The sequence below is a fragment of the Spinacia oleracea genome, chromosome 4 (genome assembly GCF_020520425.1).
Source record: "Spinacia oleracea cultivar Varoflay chromosome 4, BTI_SOV_V1, whole genome shotgun sequence".
In the NCBI taxonomy this organism is placed as follows: Eukaryota; Viridiplantae; Streptophyta; class Magnoliopsida; order Caryophyllales; family Amaranthaceae; genus Spinacia; species Spinacia oleracea.
Window position 1 is genome coordinate 153,332,480 of NC_079490.1, and position 14,858 is coordinate 153,347,337.

General features: G+C 34.2%; 2 protein-coding genes and 1 long non-coding RNA gene across 7 annotated transcripts; 1 reads left to right on the forward strand and 2 right to left on the reverse strand.

Annotated features, from left to right (window-relative positions):
- Positions 1-1,054: 1,054 nt before the first annotated feature.
- Positions 1,055-5,364, reverse strand: LOC110791906 (uncharacterized). Of its 4 annotated transcripts, none has more exons than XM_021996677.2 (7): positions 5,224-5,363; positions 4,785-4,874; positions 3,995-4,069; positions 2,861-2,935; positions 2,643-2,731; positions 2,384-2,475; positions 1,055-2,291 (listed from the first exon to the last, which is right to left on the reverse strand). In XM_021996677.2, the coding sequence occupies exons 2-7, from the start codon at positions 4,845-4,847 to the stop codon at positions 1,177-1,179; spliced, it is 1,509 nt and encodes a 502-aa protein (XP_021852369.2). In that variant the 5' UTR covers positions 4,848-4,874; positions 5,224-5,363; the 3' UTR covers positions 1,055-1,176. The 4 variants fall into 4 exon arrangements, with proteins under 4 accessions (XP_021852369.2, XP_021852370.2, XP_056683682.1 ...); XM_021996678.2 differs by lacking the exon at positions 4,785-4,874 and adding an exon at positions 4,918-5,001 and having other exon boundaries at positions 5,224-5,272; XM_056827704.1 differs by lacking the exon at positions 4,785-4,874 and having other exon boundaries at positions 5,224-5,364.
- Positions 4,918-10,286, reverse strand: LOC110791905 (uncharacterized). Its single transcript, XM_021996675.2, has 10 exons — positions 10,193-10,286; positions 8,769-8,854; positions 8,406-8,612; positions 8,028-8,249; positions 7,799-7,938; positions 7,328-7,615; positions 6,992-7,204; positions 6,479-6,862; positions 6,075-6,356; positions 4,918-5,935 (listed from the first exon to the last, which is right to left on the reverse strand). Exons 1-10 carry the CDS (start codon positions 10,193-10,195, stop codon positions 5,343-5,345), a joined length of 2,418 nt encoding a protein of 805 aa, XP_021852367.2. The 5' UTR covers positions 10,196-10,286; the 3' UTR covers positions 4,918-5,342.
- Positions 10,287-10,485: 199 nt separating this feature from the next.
- On the forward strand, positions 10,486-12,186 carry LOC130459179 (uncharacterized). Of its 2 annotated transcripts, XR_008918380.1 has the most exons (3): positions 10,505-10,750; positions 11,254-11,384; positions 11,800-12,186. It is a non-coding gene; the product is annotated as an uncharacterized lncRNA (long non-coding RNA). The 2 variants fall into 2 exon arrangements; XR_008918379.1 differs by having other exon boundaries at positions 10,486-10,750; positions 11,254-12,186.
- The last annotated feature ends 2,672 nt before the right edge of the window (positions 12,187-14,858 follow it).

A 14,858-nucleotide genomic window follows, 5' to 3' on the forward strand; every position in this document is an offset into this window, starting at 1 on the left:
ATAATAATAATAATGAGTGGGGGCCCAGATTGTATCTCGGCTTCCCACTAATTATTTGTAAAACGATTGACTTTATTAGCATTTGATAATAATAATAATAATAATAATAATAATAATAATAATAATAATATGTTTACATAATAATAATAATAATAATAATAATAATAATAATAATAATAATTATTATTATTATTATTATTATTATTATTATCTGATTTGAATTTATTTTTTCTGATATTATCTGGTCTGAAGTAGTAAGGTCATGAAATAAGGTGAACTAAACAGGCCTAAGTTGCTACAAAAGTAAGAAGTGCCACTGCTCAAGCAACACTTTTTTTTTGATAGGATGCTCCAGCTATACTTTCATGTCCTGTTTATGCATTATAAGTTTATACTTGCATTATTTGGGCCAAAATACAATTATACAAATGCGTAAATGCGTCACACTATTAACTAGTGTGAACATGTCACACCATCAATTGATGATGAAGTCACATGTGAGACTTTAGGTACGGCATCAATTATTCGATTAGTTAGTCTACAATGGAACACTATTTTTGTTAGGAGGCTGCTTCCAAACAAAATATTCTATTAATTTGATCCAAAGAATAACGAAAACTTTTGTGTAAGACCGCCTTACCGGAAAGACCACTTTAATTGCTTAACTATTAGTTCTACTGCTTAACTAATTAATTTTAGTGCTTAACTAATTAGTTTCATTGCTTAACTAATTAGTTCCAGTGTTTAACTAATTGATTTTAGTGCTTAACTTATATGACACCAAGGTAGTCTTTTGTGTAAGACCGCCTTATATAAAAGTTTGTAAAAAAATAATCAAACGATCTAGGTAATCTAGCAAACTGAAAAGATTTTGCTCCAAATGGCTAACAACCTGAAAAGTTTTTGCTCCAAAGGGCCAACAACCTGAAAACAGTGTAACTATAGTTGCTCAATAAAGGTAAACTACTTGGTATTCTATATCCAGTTCATAAGACCTTGCAAGATCAAATAGTGGAAACAAAGCTAGCTCAAGTACGATTCTGATTTCCTCCTATGGACCGAGCCACGCCTCACGTCAAAATAACAGGCTGTGGGGGTTGAGCTTTGAGGGCTATCCATCCCATGTTTTTATATTTACAGATCGAGTTATCCAAATTTATGTGCTCACCTGAGTTTCTAGTAGAGTCCATCAGCCAGTGACTTGCCTACAAAGTTTCTAAATAGAGACTTAGTATCCTCTATGCTACATTCAAGCTTCTCAATATATTCTTTGGATTTCTTAAGTTGTTCTTCCAGAGCCATAATCTCTTCTAGAAGCTCAGAAAGATTACCTCTTATCGAAATCAGGCTCTCTTCTCTACACTGTAGACTTGTCTGGCATTGAATTTGTTCTTGCTTCGACTTAGTACACTTACTTAGTTGTTGAACAACGTTGTCGAGGTAGTCACAATGATTGTTGAGCCATTTTATATCTGCTCCTGAATCCTCAAGCTCTTTTGAAGCATTTCTGAGGCGGTTGACATGTTGGGGTTGAAGACATTGTAAGGGGACTGTTTCAAGTTCTTGAATTAGTTCACAAATATTCACAAGCAGCTGAGAGTCATGAGATGATTCAATAATCTTGCAATTACGAAATATATCTCCGTGTTTCTCGATTATTCTTCTGAGAATGAGTACCAAGTCTGATCTGATCCTGTATGATCCCGCTGTACCATCTTGGATATCTTCCTCTTCATGTATGGGTATGACATCAACGGCATCAGGCTTGTGCTCATTACAACCTTCTTGATGAAGAACTGAAAAGGATTGTATCACATCTTCCTTATTGTCGTTGTGACAAGCATCAATCACAGTAGCAGAAAAGGATTTAGTGTAGTCTTCAGTTTTGGTAATATCAACAGTTCTACTAGAATGACAGTCATCAACTTCCTCATCATAATCAAGCTCTATAGTTTTCTGAATACTGCATCCATCAGTTTCCTCGTCTGTCACAATATTAAGAATGGAGGTTTCCAAGCTAGATGTAGGTGAAGCACGGCATATAGTCTCGCGTTTCCAAATGGTTACTTTCCCCGATGGCCTTACCACTAGCACAACTTGACTTGTACTCTCTAAATTAAAGTGTTCAATGGGAAAAGTAAGTGGTGTCTCATTAATATTCCTAGCATCCTCTTCAGCATTTTGACATTCATTACTTGTTTCTGTTTGTTCCGACCTTCTGATGTATGGTATCGGTAGCAAAGTTTGAAGTGGTGGTGGCTGGTCCCTAATCGGGATTATCTTACCTTTACCTGAAAATAAGAAGTTAAGAGTTGATTAAATTGCTGTTATGATCCAAAAGTATTCTTGTTGAATTGAAGTTGATAAATAGAATATTGCATACTCTTAAGTTCCGGGGATTCTGTTGGTGCAGGACAGTACTCGCAATACCAAGTATACTCATCAACGGTTCCTGGTGGTATACCCACACAATATCTAGTAGACAAAGGGGAAAAATCATTAAGGAAAAGAAAATCGCATGACATGCTCTAAGCTACTAGCATGTTCACTTTGAAAACATTCATCTTATGTTTTCATATAATCTAGAGTCCTTTAAACTTGATTCATACGTAGTACATGATGTAGAAGAGAGTATGACTTACTGGTGCGCAACCATAACAGAACACTTTAAGCAGTCCATCAGAGCATTTGAGAAGCCCTTGTTCCCACAAATATAACAACAACCAATCACCTACCAATAATGATTTTGTAAGTTGTAACATATCATTCATTTTATAGCAAAGATGAACTGATAAGATAAGCATGTTAAACTTTTAAAACCATTCTACTACTCAACAAGAACCAAATAAAAAGAATTTACCTCTGTATTTGATTTTTTCCCTTTCATCTTATTCTTCTTCTTTCCCTGATTGGCTGCTGGGGCGGCGATGCCATTCTGGAATGGAAAGTGCGGTTGTTAATTAACTGACTCTAAAGCATAATCTGTTCATATCTATGCAAAGAGAAGATCAATAAGAAAACACTATGTATCTGTCAATCAGTCATAGACCTCAGTTCTTGAGTTCCTAAATGTTCCTCTGCCTCTCTGTTTATACAACATAAGCTCTTCATTTTCCATCCCTTTCCCTTTCCCTATCCCTTTCCCTTTGTTATGGCGAGAGGAAGACCGGTAGGGTGTGGAATATATACCGATAAATGTAAAAGGAACTACTTTCACTGAGACTTTACAAATCAGAAACTGATGTTCGATGATAATGAGTTGTTAAAATGGTTGGTTTTATGAATATTGAGTAAAAATTATTTGATTCGCACCAGCAATCGCTTATCAGATTAGCAGTGTCCTCATTGAAAAGTTCATTTTGGATCCAAAAACTTGAATTTTTTTCACAAAATTGCAATATTTAGCAGTTGGACATGTACCTATGTCAGTCAGTCCAAAAAACTAGTATCCATGCTTGAGTAACATAGTTTCAAGTATTTACGGCCATCAACATGTATTTTGATCTATATTGAAACAGGTGGCTGTCATCAAAATCACTTGCAGTGACTGCAGAAAAGTTGCAATTCAAGGGAAATGATTGTTAGAACACCAAAAAATTTGATTTTCTGTGCTCTACTCACAAGGGGGGTTCCAAAATCAATTCTTTTTGGTGTGTCAATCAGTTTCCCCAATTCAATCATCCTGATTCCTAAACCACACAGCATGTTTGACACACTTAAGCCCATTAATGATGAGAAACTCACTACTTAAAAACTAATATTCCTTACTTTTTAGAAAAAACAAATAAACTTGTTCAATAAAACACAGAGAGGTAATTTCTACAATTTTAAGACGAGAAGAAGCAATCATTTTCGATCTCAGGCATACTACATTGATGATGGTTATGTGTCAACATTCCATTACAATAAACAACACATCCAACAATAATCATCAGCATTTCCTAAACATATCAACTGAAAACTATTAAAAAGAAAGTTAAGTTGTTTCTTTTACCTTAGGTTCTTCATCTAAAGAGAACATGGAAGTTCCCTTTGATTCGTGCACTTCTTCGTGGTTGTCCCATATTTTCTGTGTGTAAGAATTTGGACTGGGAGTTAGAAATTGATGATCACCATTTTAGCTGAAAATGAAAACCCAGAAACAACCTCCAATATGTAGTAATTAAATGAACCTACCAAATATGGACTACTTCGTTAATCGTATTCTACTGTAGTAGTAATTGTCTTGCTTGTTGTGGAAATGCCAGCATTACTATTTCGAATTTTACGTAGAGAAAGACTTACATATCCCTGGAGTATATTGATTGCAGAAAAGTCCAGTTTTTCTTCACACCAATGTAATGGGTGTTTTCCTTGGGCTTCTATTACTCACACCTTTTGTACTCATCTGCACAACTTTTATGATGACGACTTTTTTATTGTTTCATTTTGTTTTAATTCATTTTTCTTTGCACTTACGGAATTATTTCTCAATCGTTTAAGGTGTAAGTGTAACGGTTTACTTTCCCTGTCCCTAAAAGATTGCCCTAAACCACATTTTTCACTTTAGTAAGAAAGAAGACAAAAGATAAGCAAGTGAATTGATAATTTTGTATTTTTGCTAAATTAAATAATAGTTTGTGAAAGAAAAAATGTGAGGACCATATACTAAAACAGTATGAGGCAAACTCAAAGGAACGAACTAAAAAGGAAATTTGGACAATCTTTTAGGGGCGGAGGGAGTAATTAACACTATCAGAAGTATTCACGAGAAATTTTACAACAAAAATGAGCAAAAGAAGTACCAATGTCACAGAGCTACACATCCTACACTGGGTGTAGAGCATACTGATAAGTGAATGAAACATGTCTATTGTTACAGAATCGATCCACAACTGCAAATTGATACAGATAACAACTGGTTCAGATTACAAGTACCATATGTGAGTAAAGGAGCTGGAATTGCAGCAAATAGACGTTCTTATGATTGAGGAGAAGTGGTTCATTTTGAAGTTACCCTCGCTTCAATATGTCACATTAAGAAAACCATCACAAAAGTTGGAGGTATCAGAGAGTTACTGACTTTAGGATTAGCCTTTACAACAGCAGACAAATTATACATAACACGTTAATATTGTAATAAACTTGTGATTGATTATCAGAAATAGTTAGTGGTTAACTGAATATACCTACCTACCTACCTGAGTTAATGCCTGACTTTATTGAATATACCTACCTACCTACCTGACTTTATTTCCGCTAGCATGTTCGCCACTATGGTTCTTTTGGAACTCAGCATCTCTTCTTTATGTTGGACATCCTTTTCAGCTTGAGCCAGATTACTCTTCAGAGTTGGATAATCACTAAGCTGACAAGTCACAAGTGAACTTCTCAAGAACTTCACATCTTTTGCGAAGCCATTCCACATCGATTCCCACAGCATCAGCAAGTTGCAGCACACTTTTCAGGTGGTTCACATGATGGGAGCGTAAACCCCGTAACCGGACTGATTCAAGTTCCTGAACAACCTTGCAGATGTTCTCCAGTGGAACCTTTGGCAGAATTCTACAATGTGAAGCAATATCCCCATGTTTTTCAAGAATTCTTTTAAGAATCGGGACTAGTTCAGCGTTCACATTGTACCTACCCCCAACACAATTCGAGCTGATCTCATGGAACTCACCTGCCATTTCTGAAATGGATACCGGTATTGACGTTACACTTGCCTCTCTAATGTTCTCAGCCCCACTTATGGTAGTCTCTTCATCATCAAACTCAATCACTTCAGTAGAAGCAATAGAAGGACTTGAATTTCCTTTTTCAAGATCAATAACAGGAGGCATACATAAAGGACTTGAATTTTCTTTTTCAAGATCAATAACAGGAGGAATACTGCATGAACCCTTCTCCAAATGTGTCTCGTGTTGAATTTCCAGAGGAGGAAGTAGTGTTAGACCTGAAAACCAGGGAAAAAATGGATAAATAAATAATAAGAAGTGGAGAAAGGAGAAAAACATTTACCAGAGGAGAAGTTTGATTAAACTAAAGTGATCTGAGTAATAACAGATACAGTATAAAATTTCTACTTAACATACCATCATTGACAGTGGCTTTATTTGCATTTAAAACTTTTTCGTCAACAATATACTGTTGATCAGCTACTGGATCATCATTAATACAAGGATTGTTTTCTCCATTGCTTATAGGATTGGGCTCATTGGGCTCGTGTACCTCTAAACCCTCTTGATAACCAACCAATGGGATTGAAAAGGTACCATTCTCAGAGTTAGCAGCTAGATTGACACTGTTGTCTTGTGCTTGAAGCTGTGGTGATTCCACATTTTGATTTGGAAGCAATATAGCAAACAGCTTTAGACCTAAAAATAAACAAGATATTATACTTTAAAAAGGTATATTTCTACAGTAAATAAATTATCGACTAAAATGAATCATATTGATAAAAATTAGGTAATTTAGTTTGATTCAACAATTTCCATACCATCTTCCTGGTTAGGCTGATCTTCCCCTTCAATGATTTGGTTTTGCTTATCTTCTATACACTCACTGACTTTGCCTCTGTTTGAATCATCAATTTCCTGCTCTGCCTCCGTTTTCCTTTCAATTATTCTGTTTTGAGTATCTTCTACATAATCATTAACTTTCTCTCTTAGTATAGAAGACCAGACAGGTTCCTGGTCCAATATGACTAGGTCTATCATTGGCTTATCTGAAATGGTCTTCTCAGCATTCCCCTCTAAGTTGAGACTCTTGAGAGGCTTTGCAAGAGTAGGACAGCAGGAAACATCACGTATACTCAAGGCCTCGTGGTTTTCTGATCTCTCTTTTACAGACGTGATCAAAGGAGAAACAAGTTCTTCAGGACCTTCACCATAGAAACCAACTAATCAACTTGTAATTACAAACTAGAGCATAGGATAACCAAAAAAAGACTGAGTTGCTACAAAAGTAAGAAGCAGCACTTGAGTGTGACCAAGAATGTGAAAAGACTAACCTTGGCCGGCTGATCTACCCTCGACTGAGGCGTTTATGTTTACAACATTCTCTGACATATCAGTTGTATCATTAAGCAGCCTAGCATTCTCTTGAGGTAGACATACTTCTCCCTCAGTAGCTTCTAGAATTGTGGAGGTTTCAGCTTGGCTTGGTTTGTTGTATGTCTGATCAGCTTCCTGGTCATTGCTTGGTCGAGCTATTAACTTCTTACCTGTGTATATAAAAGCCAAACTTAAAGCATGAAATCTACCTAGAAGATAATACGGAGTAGTTGAAATGAGCTAAAGGTAAGACATGACATCTAACTCCTCACTCAAAGAGAGCAATATCTTAAATTTTTTACTCCTAGCTCTCTTGCATTCGGGCCTTAATGATGGTATCCAGATACGCTTTAGAAGAGATACTGCTTTTTTGGTCTTCTTGAGCGCTATCCGCTGCTCGGAATTGGTACCAATTTTCATTAATCTTGTACGAGGACTGATGCTTTGTTTCTCTTGGCAGCCCACTGCTCTTAAACCTTTGCCCATCCTACTTTTAGCTACACTTGGCTTGTACCTTTTGGATGGAAGTTCACCGGATACTTTTTCAAACGCTCCCCAAAGATAGTACATCCCTTGGATTTCTGTAACAAATCAATTTATCCAATATCATATTAAAAGCCAAGATTAGTTGAGAGTAAAAGATAAACTATTCTATTAATCCTTATGTTGCATTCGTCATACGGGAAGAGAAATAACTATCATCCAACAATTAAAGTGAAAACAAAGGGACTTTGTCAAGAAAATTGATACGAAGTATGTATTACTTTGTTTCTCAGGAGCCGTTATCTCGAGAGAAGTAAAAACCATCAGCTTTAAGTTGGCCATGGTGGCTGTCAGAGCAAGGTCATTTGATATCATGTATTCCACCAGGTTGTTGTAATCCGCCTCACTCCTGTCATCAAAGCTAAACAAGAAAAGAGATTTTGGTTTTCCTTAATTTCTATTTGAGGTCAAGTTTACAGACAAAACAAATGCAATTATATAAACAATAACCTGGAGAATTGAGGAAGGATGTAAATTCCAATATTGCAGTCAGCAGCCCCCAATTCATCAAAATTCTTAGGCCACAGGCTATCCCTTTTCTCCAGGTGGAGATAAAGAGAGGGTTGCAATGCTCGTACAATATTGACAACTTTTGAATATGAAGTCTTTGGCATAAAGGCTTCCAGACCTTTCCAACTTCCAGAGGAACTCCCACTGGTATTGAAAACTCCCCTGTCAAGAAGCAAAACAAACCATTATACTGTGCTAAATGGAGAGAGACACACAGGGGAAAAAACAGAAGGAAATAAAAAGGGAGAAAACCAAACAACTACACAAAACATGAAGAATAATCTGGAATGAACACATGAGGTATCTTAAACATCACACCTCCAAATCGGACCAACCACTGGGATTGCACTTGCATCAAGTAGAGCAAGATCTGAAATTCCCAATGGACTGCAACCAGCAAATTGGGTCATTTCTTCTTCCCCGTACTTTATCGTTTTTGCCAGTATTTCATCTGCTGATTGGCAAGAGTTACATATCCAACTGAAATCTTCACATATATCATCAGGAGATAGTCCTACACAATACCTGGAAAGCAAAAACATATTTAATTTTATAAGGTCCTGACTTTCAGAAATATTAACAGAAAGTTTGCTGAGTTTCCAGCTGCTATCTACATGTGAAACAACACACATCCATTCCGTAAGATATCGCTAAATAATCAAGGATGGTTTTCCAACTTACATGTGCTCAACTGTGTCCCAACATTCGGTACAATAAATTAAATATTTAGACAAACCTTTATCTCCACAGGTTTGACAGATTTTCACCTATTGACAAAATAAACTGCATTATTAAACAACTACATGAATAGGTAACTAAGTTATAGAATGTATATAAACACAAAGGGAGTTTTCAACTATCTATCTAAACCTTGCTATTTCACCAAACTGATACATTGCAGTTAAACGGTGTTAGAATGTTCCAAGTTATGGATTACTACCATTTTGGTGATGTTTATTAATCAGCATAAATTTGAACTAAATAATAGTACTAAACAGTATGCAAACATGCCTAATCAAACTCGTAATTTGAAAAGTTGGCATGTTGTTTAAGCAAAAAGTGATAAAAGCATTTCATTTAATATTGAACACTACACCGGTCCCAGAGTTAGTTAGCATAACTCAAATTCCTTTTGCTATTTCATAAAATTAATTCTTTGTCTTTTACATTACTTATAAGGACAATGTTTTTATTCGTCATATGGTTACAGAAATACAAGCGAATTTACTGATGAAATCAAATAACAACCCTACAATTTTCAAATGTTAAGCGCTTGACAGCCCACAATATACATCAAAGTTAAAAGGGTATACTAACAATTGAAGACTGTAAGCTGGCATTTTACCTCTATGTTTTGAGTTCAATTACATAATTCACCAATAACATACATTATGACTTATGAGACCAACTCTGAAATCAATTAACTCATTTCACAAAACCAGTTGCGATTCCAGAATCACAAAACACACTACACTACTACAGTAGTGGTTCAGTCATAATATACTTCTTAAAGAGCCAATTGTTCAAGAACAATCCTGCAACTTTAAAATGCTAAGCTATAATATCTTGCAGGCTTGCATCCAAATTAAACGGGTAATACAAGGACAACCCACATTATGCTTCTACAGTTCTATGTCATCATTCAGGGATTGATTTGGTTATAAACTCCTAAACTAATAGGTCTGCATGTATGAAAAATGTCTCAACACCAATCCAGGTAACACAATTAGCAAATTACTTAGCCCTAAAATACACAACATTCGGTGTCGATCTTAACATACTTCTTAAGAAAACAATTGATCAAACAAATGTTTCTTAGACAAATATTGTACACCGTGTTTCCAATTTACCCGTTATCTCAAGGATCCATTAAACAACTTAAAGCTCCAACCCAAAACAAAAATTACAAGTAATGAAGTAAACCCAGAAACCCCATTTCATAAAGTAATTATAAAACAAAAAAAAAAACAAAAAAAAAAAAAAAATTGACGACAAAACAAGCTGAAAGAAAGATAAACAAAGGGTTGATCGTGTTTAAATTTATTAAAACAACAAATTAACAAAGTATGTAATCACAGAAAAGATGATTGAACCAGGAAACTTACCATTTGTTTTGGTTGTTCCTGTTTTCTCTAACACATAGAGTGATAATTTGAAGTAGGAAAGAGAAGGACAACTGAATTCTGGGTTTAGTTGGTATAAATCAGTAAATGTAAATGACAACTCTATCAGAGGACCGAAGGAGGAAGTACATGTGCGTTACAATTTGCTTTTTGCAGAGAAATTCCTAAAAAATATTTTATTTGACTTTTTATGATTCAATCAGCCTTGCGCGCAACAGTATTAACGTACACCAAACTGTCACACGTGCGAACCGTCGCCTTCACTTACTCCTGCCAAAATAAAAAGAGGAGAGAGAAAAATAGAAAAAAAAAAAACCCCAAAAACCAGAGGGGAGAGAACCGCGATCAAATTCTGCAAATTCATTCTAGATTTTGAAGAAGATTGAAGAAGGTTTGAAGGCTGCCAAAAAGAGATGAGACTGGAGAAGAGAAAATTGAATTGAAGAAAATTTGCGATCGGATGCAAAAGGCGATAACATTCTGCAAATTCGAGCTTGAATTTCCCTCACGCGATTGATCCTCACTCCAATTCGCAGATAGGTTTGTATTCAAAATCTTTGAATTTAGTTTTTTTTTTAATAGATTAAAGAACATAGGTATAAATTCAAAATCCTCGGATTTAGTTATTGTTTGGATAGATTGAGAGTGAAAAGTTCGTTGATCTATTCGTACACCTGGTTGATTTGATTTTAATTGATTTTCTAAGTAGTTGTTGTCTGGATGCTTCTCTTTTGTTCTTGCCATTCTTAATTAGTCAATTTAATACTCAATAATTGAGCTTGATTTTATCTCAATTGGCAGATGTAATATTATTGTTGCTCTATGGATTGAATTTATTTATTAATGCTGCTTGTTATGTTTTGATGGTTAAGTTGTAATATAATGTTGTTGGATCTGATGGAAATTGGATTGGTAGTTTTTGTTATTAAATCAATGCATCTAGGTACTGGTTTGCTTAAAAGTTACCCTTTTTGTAGTTAAAGTTAGTCATATACAGACAATAGTTTGAGATGTGAAGATGTGCAGTTGTTTATATGGAGCAGGAGATGCAGAGTATACGTTCCCAAACTTTAGCCAGCTTTTTTTTGTTTAGCTCATAAGAAACCTCGTGTTGTTTGGTCCGTGGAGCTGCACCGCAAGTTTGTTGCTGCTGTAAACCAACCTGGCCTTGAGAGTATGTTCTCTTATTCTCCTGTTTTTGCATATAATGGCATTCGTTCTACGCAGTTGATATGATTGACTTACTTTGGATCAAATAAAGTAATCCTATTAAGAAGGAATTCTTGTTTGATTCACTTATTCAATCTTAGTTGATGATTATAGAGAGTTGTCATAACTCATCATAGTATCAACAACTACCAGGCTAAATATAAAACATCATAATTGCCAAATTCAATGCTATTGCCATGTTATGTACTAAGTAACGTAACCTATGGTGATGATAGTTTCATAATGCTTCATTTTCTATTCCAGAGCTCTTAGGGTCAGAGATTAGTGCAACATATTTCTTGTAGATTTATTTACTATGGTACTTGAGATTCTAATTAAAGCTTGCTATTCAAATGCTGATTTTTTCTCTGTTAAAGCAGAGGTTATACCTAAGAAAATCCTAAAATTGATGAATGTCGATAAGCTTAACTCGGATACTTTTTGGCTCAATCCCAGCCACCATAACCAATATAGTCACTGTGAGTACAAATTCAGCATTGGAGGCAGGTGATAGGAGGCTAGGAGCAACAGAAATTCGAGAAGGAAGTATTGACAGAAGATGGATCAAACCAACAGCATGGATGTTGGAGCAATATTTTGTTTTCTTTTGTGTTTTTTGGAAGCAGATGGGGGCAAGATTTTACTTATTAGTTGATGGGTTTTGGGATATAATATTTTGGTGTATAGGTCTATTTTGCTGTAATCGTGACATTGTGCTTAGGCCCTGATTATTATTAATAATACGCATCTTCTGTGTTTAAAAATTACATATATTTTTGCAAGCCTATTAGCTCAACTGGTCGAGCACCGTACAACTTGTGCGGAGATGTAGATTCAAATCCTATATAGGCTATTGGTTTTATTTTTGAAAAATAAATCGGCGTTTTGGATAACTTTTACCAATTTGGGGTGTCTTTATATAGTAATTTCTCAGTATATCGAAACAACACACAACATGTAGACTATATGGAACTTAAAGTTATTCTTTTTGCATTAAAAGTTAGGCTTCATGTAGTAAAAGTTAGGTAAAAGTTACCAATTTAGGGATGAATTTAATTATATTGATAGTCGTTTCACAGTATATCAAAACACAACCCAATAGTATGTAGGCTATATGGGACTTGAACCCATACCATGTACATAAATGCACATTGCTCTACCATTTGAGCTAATAGCCTTAGTGTTCAAACATTTGCATATTGGGTAGACTGGTACAAAACTTTTCTTAACTTTTAACGATTTCCATAACTTTAACCTATAAAATTACAACTTTAACACATAAAAGTACAATGTGTGAAAATAAAAATAATGCGACTCACATTAGCCGAAGAAAAGTAAAAATATAAAAGTCAGACTTTTAACAGTTAAAGTTAAGTTATTAAAAATAAAAGTTAGGTTTGAGATGACGGAAGACTGCCTTAACTTTTAGAACAATTTCCATAACTTTAACCTATAAAACTACAACTCTAACACAGAAAAGTACAATGTGTGAAATAAAAAGAATACACGACTCACATTAGCTGAAGAAAGGTAAAAATATAAAAGTCAGACTTTTAGCAGTTAAAGTTAAGTTAATAAAAGTAAAAGTTAGGTTTGAGATGACGGAAGACTGCCTTAACTTTTAGAACAATTTTCATAACTTTAACATACAGAACTACAACTAAATACACATAAAACTACAATGTGTACAATAAAAAGATTGACGGACTCACATTAGCGGAAGAAAGGTAGAAATATTAAAGTCATACTTTTAGCAGTTAAAGTTAAGTTAATAAAAATAAAAGTTAGGTTTGAGATGACGGAAGACTGCCTTAATTTTTAAAACAATTTCCATAACTTTAACCTATAGAACCACAACTTTAACACAGAAAAATACAATGTGTGAAATAAAAAGAATGCACGACTCACATTATCTGAAGAAAGGTAAAAATATAAAAGTAGACTTTTAGCAGTAAAAGTTAAGTTAGTAAAAGTAAAAGATAGGCTTGAGACGACGGAAGACTGTGTTAACTTTTAGAACAATTTCCATAACTTTAACCTACATAACCACGACTTTAACACATAAAATTACAAGGTGTGGAATAAAACAGATTGCATGACTCACATTAGCTCAAGAAAGGTAGAAACATAAAAGTCAGACTTTTATCAGTTAAAGTTAAGTTAACAAAAGTAAAAGTTAGGTTTGAGACGACGGAAGATTGTCTTAACTTTTAGAACAATTTCCATAACTTTAACCTACAGAACCACAACTTTAACACAAAAAGTACAATGTGTAAAATAAAAGAATGCACGACTCACATTAGCTGTAAAAAGGTAAAAATATAAAAGTCAGACATTTAGCAGTTAAAGTTAAGTTATTAAAAGTAAAAGTTAGGTTTGAGATGACGGAAGAGTGTCTTAACTTTTAGAACAATTTCCACAACTTTAAACTACATAACTACAACTTTAACACATAAAACTATAATGTGTGAAAATAAAAATAATGCATGACTCACATTAGCTGAAGAAAGGTAAAAATATAAAAGTCAGACTTTAAGCAGTTAAAGTTAAGTTAATAAAAGTAAAAGTTAGGTTTGAGACCACTGAATACTGTCTTAACTTTTAGAACAATTTCCATAACATTAACCTACAGAACCACAACTTTAACACATAAAATTACAAGGTGTGAAATAAAACAGATTGCATGACTCACATTAGCTGAAGAAATGGAGAAATATAAAAGTCAGACTTTTAGTAGTTAAAGTTAAGTTATTAAAAGTAAAAGTTAGGTTTGAGATGACAGAAGACTGTGTTAACTTTTAGAACAATTTTCATAACTTTAACCTACAGAACTACAACTTTAACACAGAAAACTACAATGTGCAATAAAAATATTAGATGACTCACATTATCTGAAGAAAGGTAGAAATATAAAAGAGTCCGACTTTTAGTCGTTAAAGTTAAGTTATTAAAAGTAAAAGTTAGGCTGGAGACGACGGAAGACTGTCTTAACTTTTAGAACAATTTCTATTACTTTAACCTGCAAAACTACAACTTTAACACATAAAACTTCAAGGTGTGGAATAAAATAGATTGCATGACACACATTAGTTGATGAAAGGGAGAAATATAAAAGTCAGACTTTTAGTAGTTAAAGTTAAGTTATTAAAAGTAAAAGCTAGGTTTGAGATGACGGAAGACTGTCTTAACTTTTAGAAACTTTAACCTATAGAATTACAACTTTAACACAAAAAACTACAATGTGTATAATAAAAATATTGGATGACTCACATTAGCTGAAAAAAGATAGAAATATAAAAGTCAGACTTTTAGTCGTTAAAGTTAAGTTATTAAAAGTAAAAGTTAGGCTTGAGACGACGGAAGACTATCTTAACTTTTAGAACAATTTCCATTACTTTAATCTACAAAACCACAACTTTAACACATGAAATTATATTGA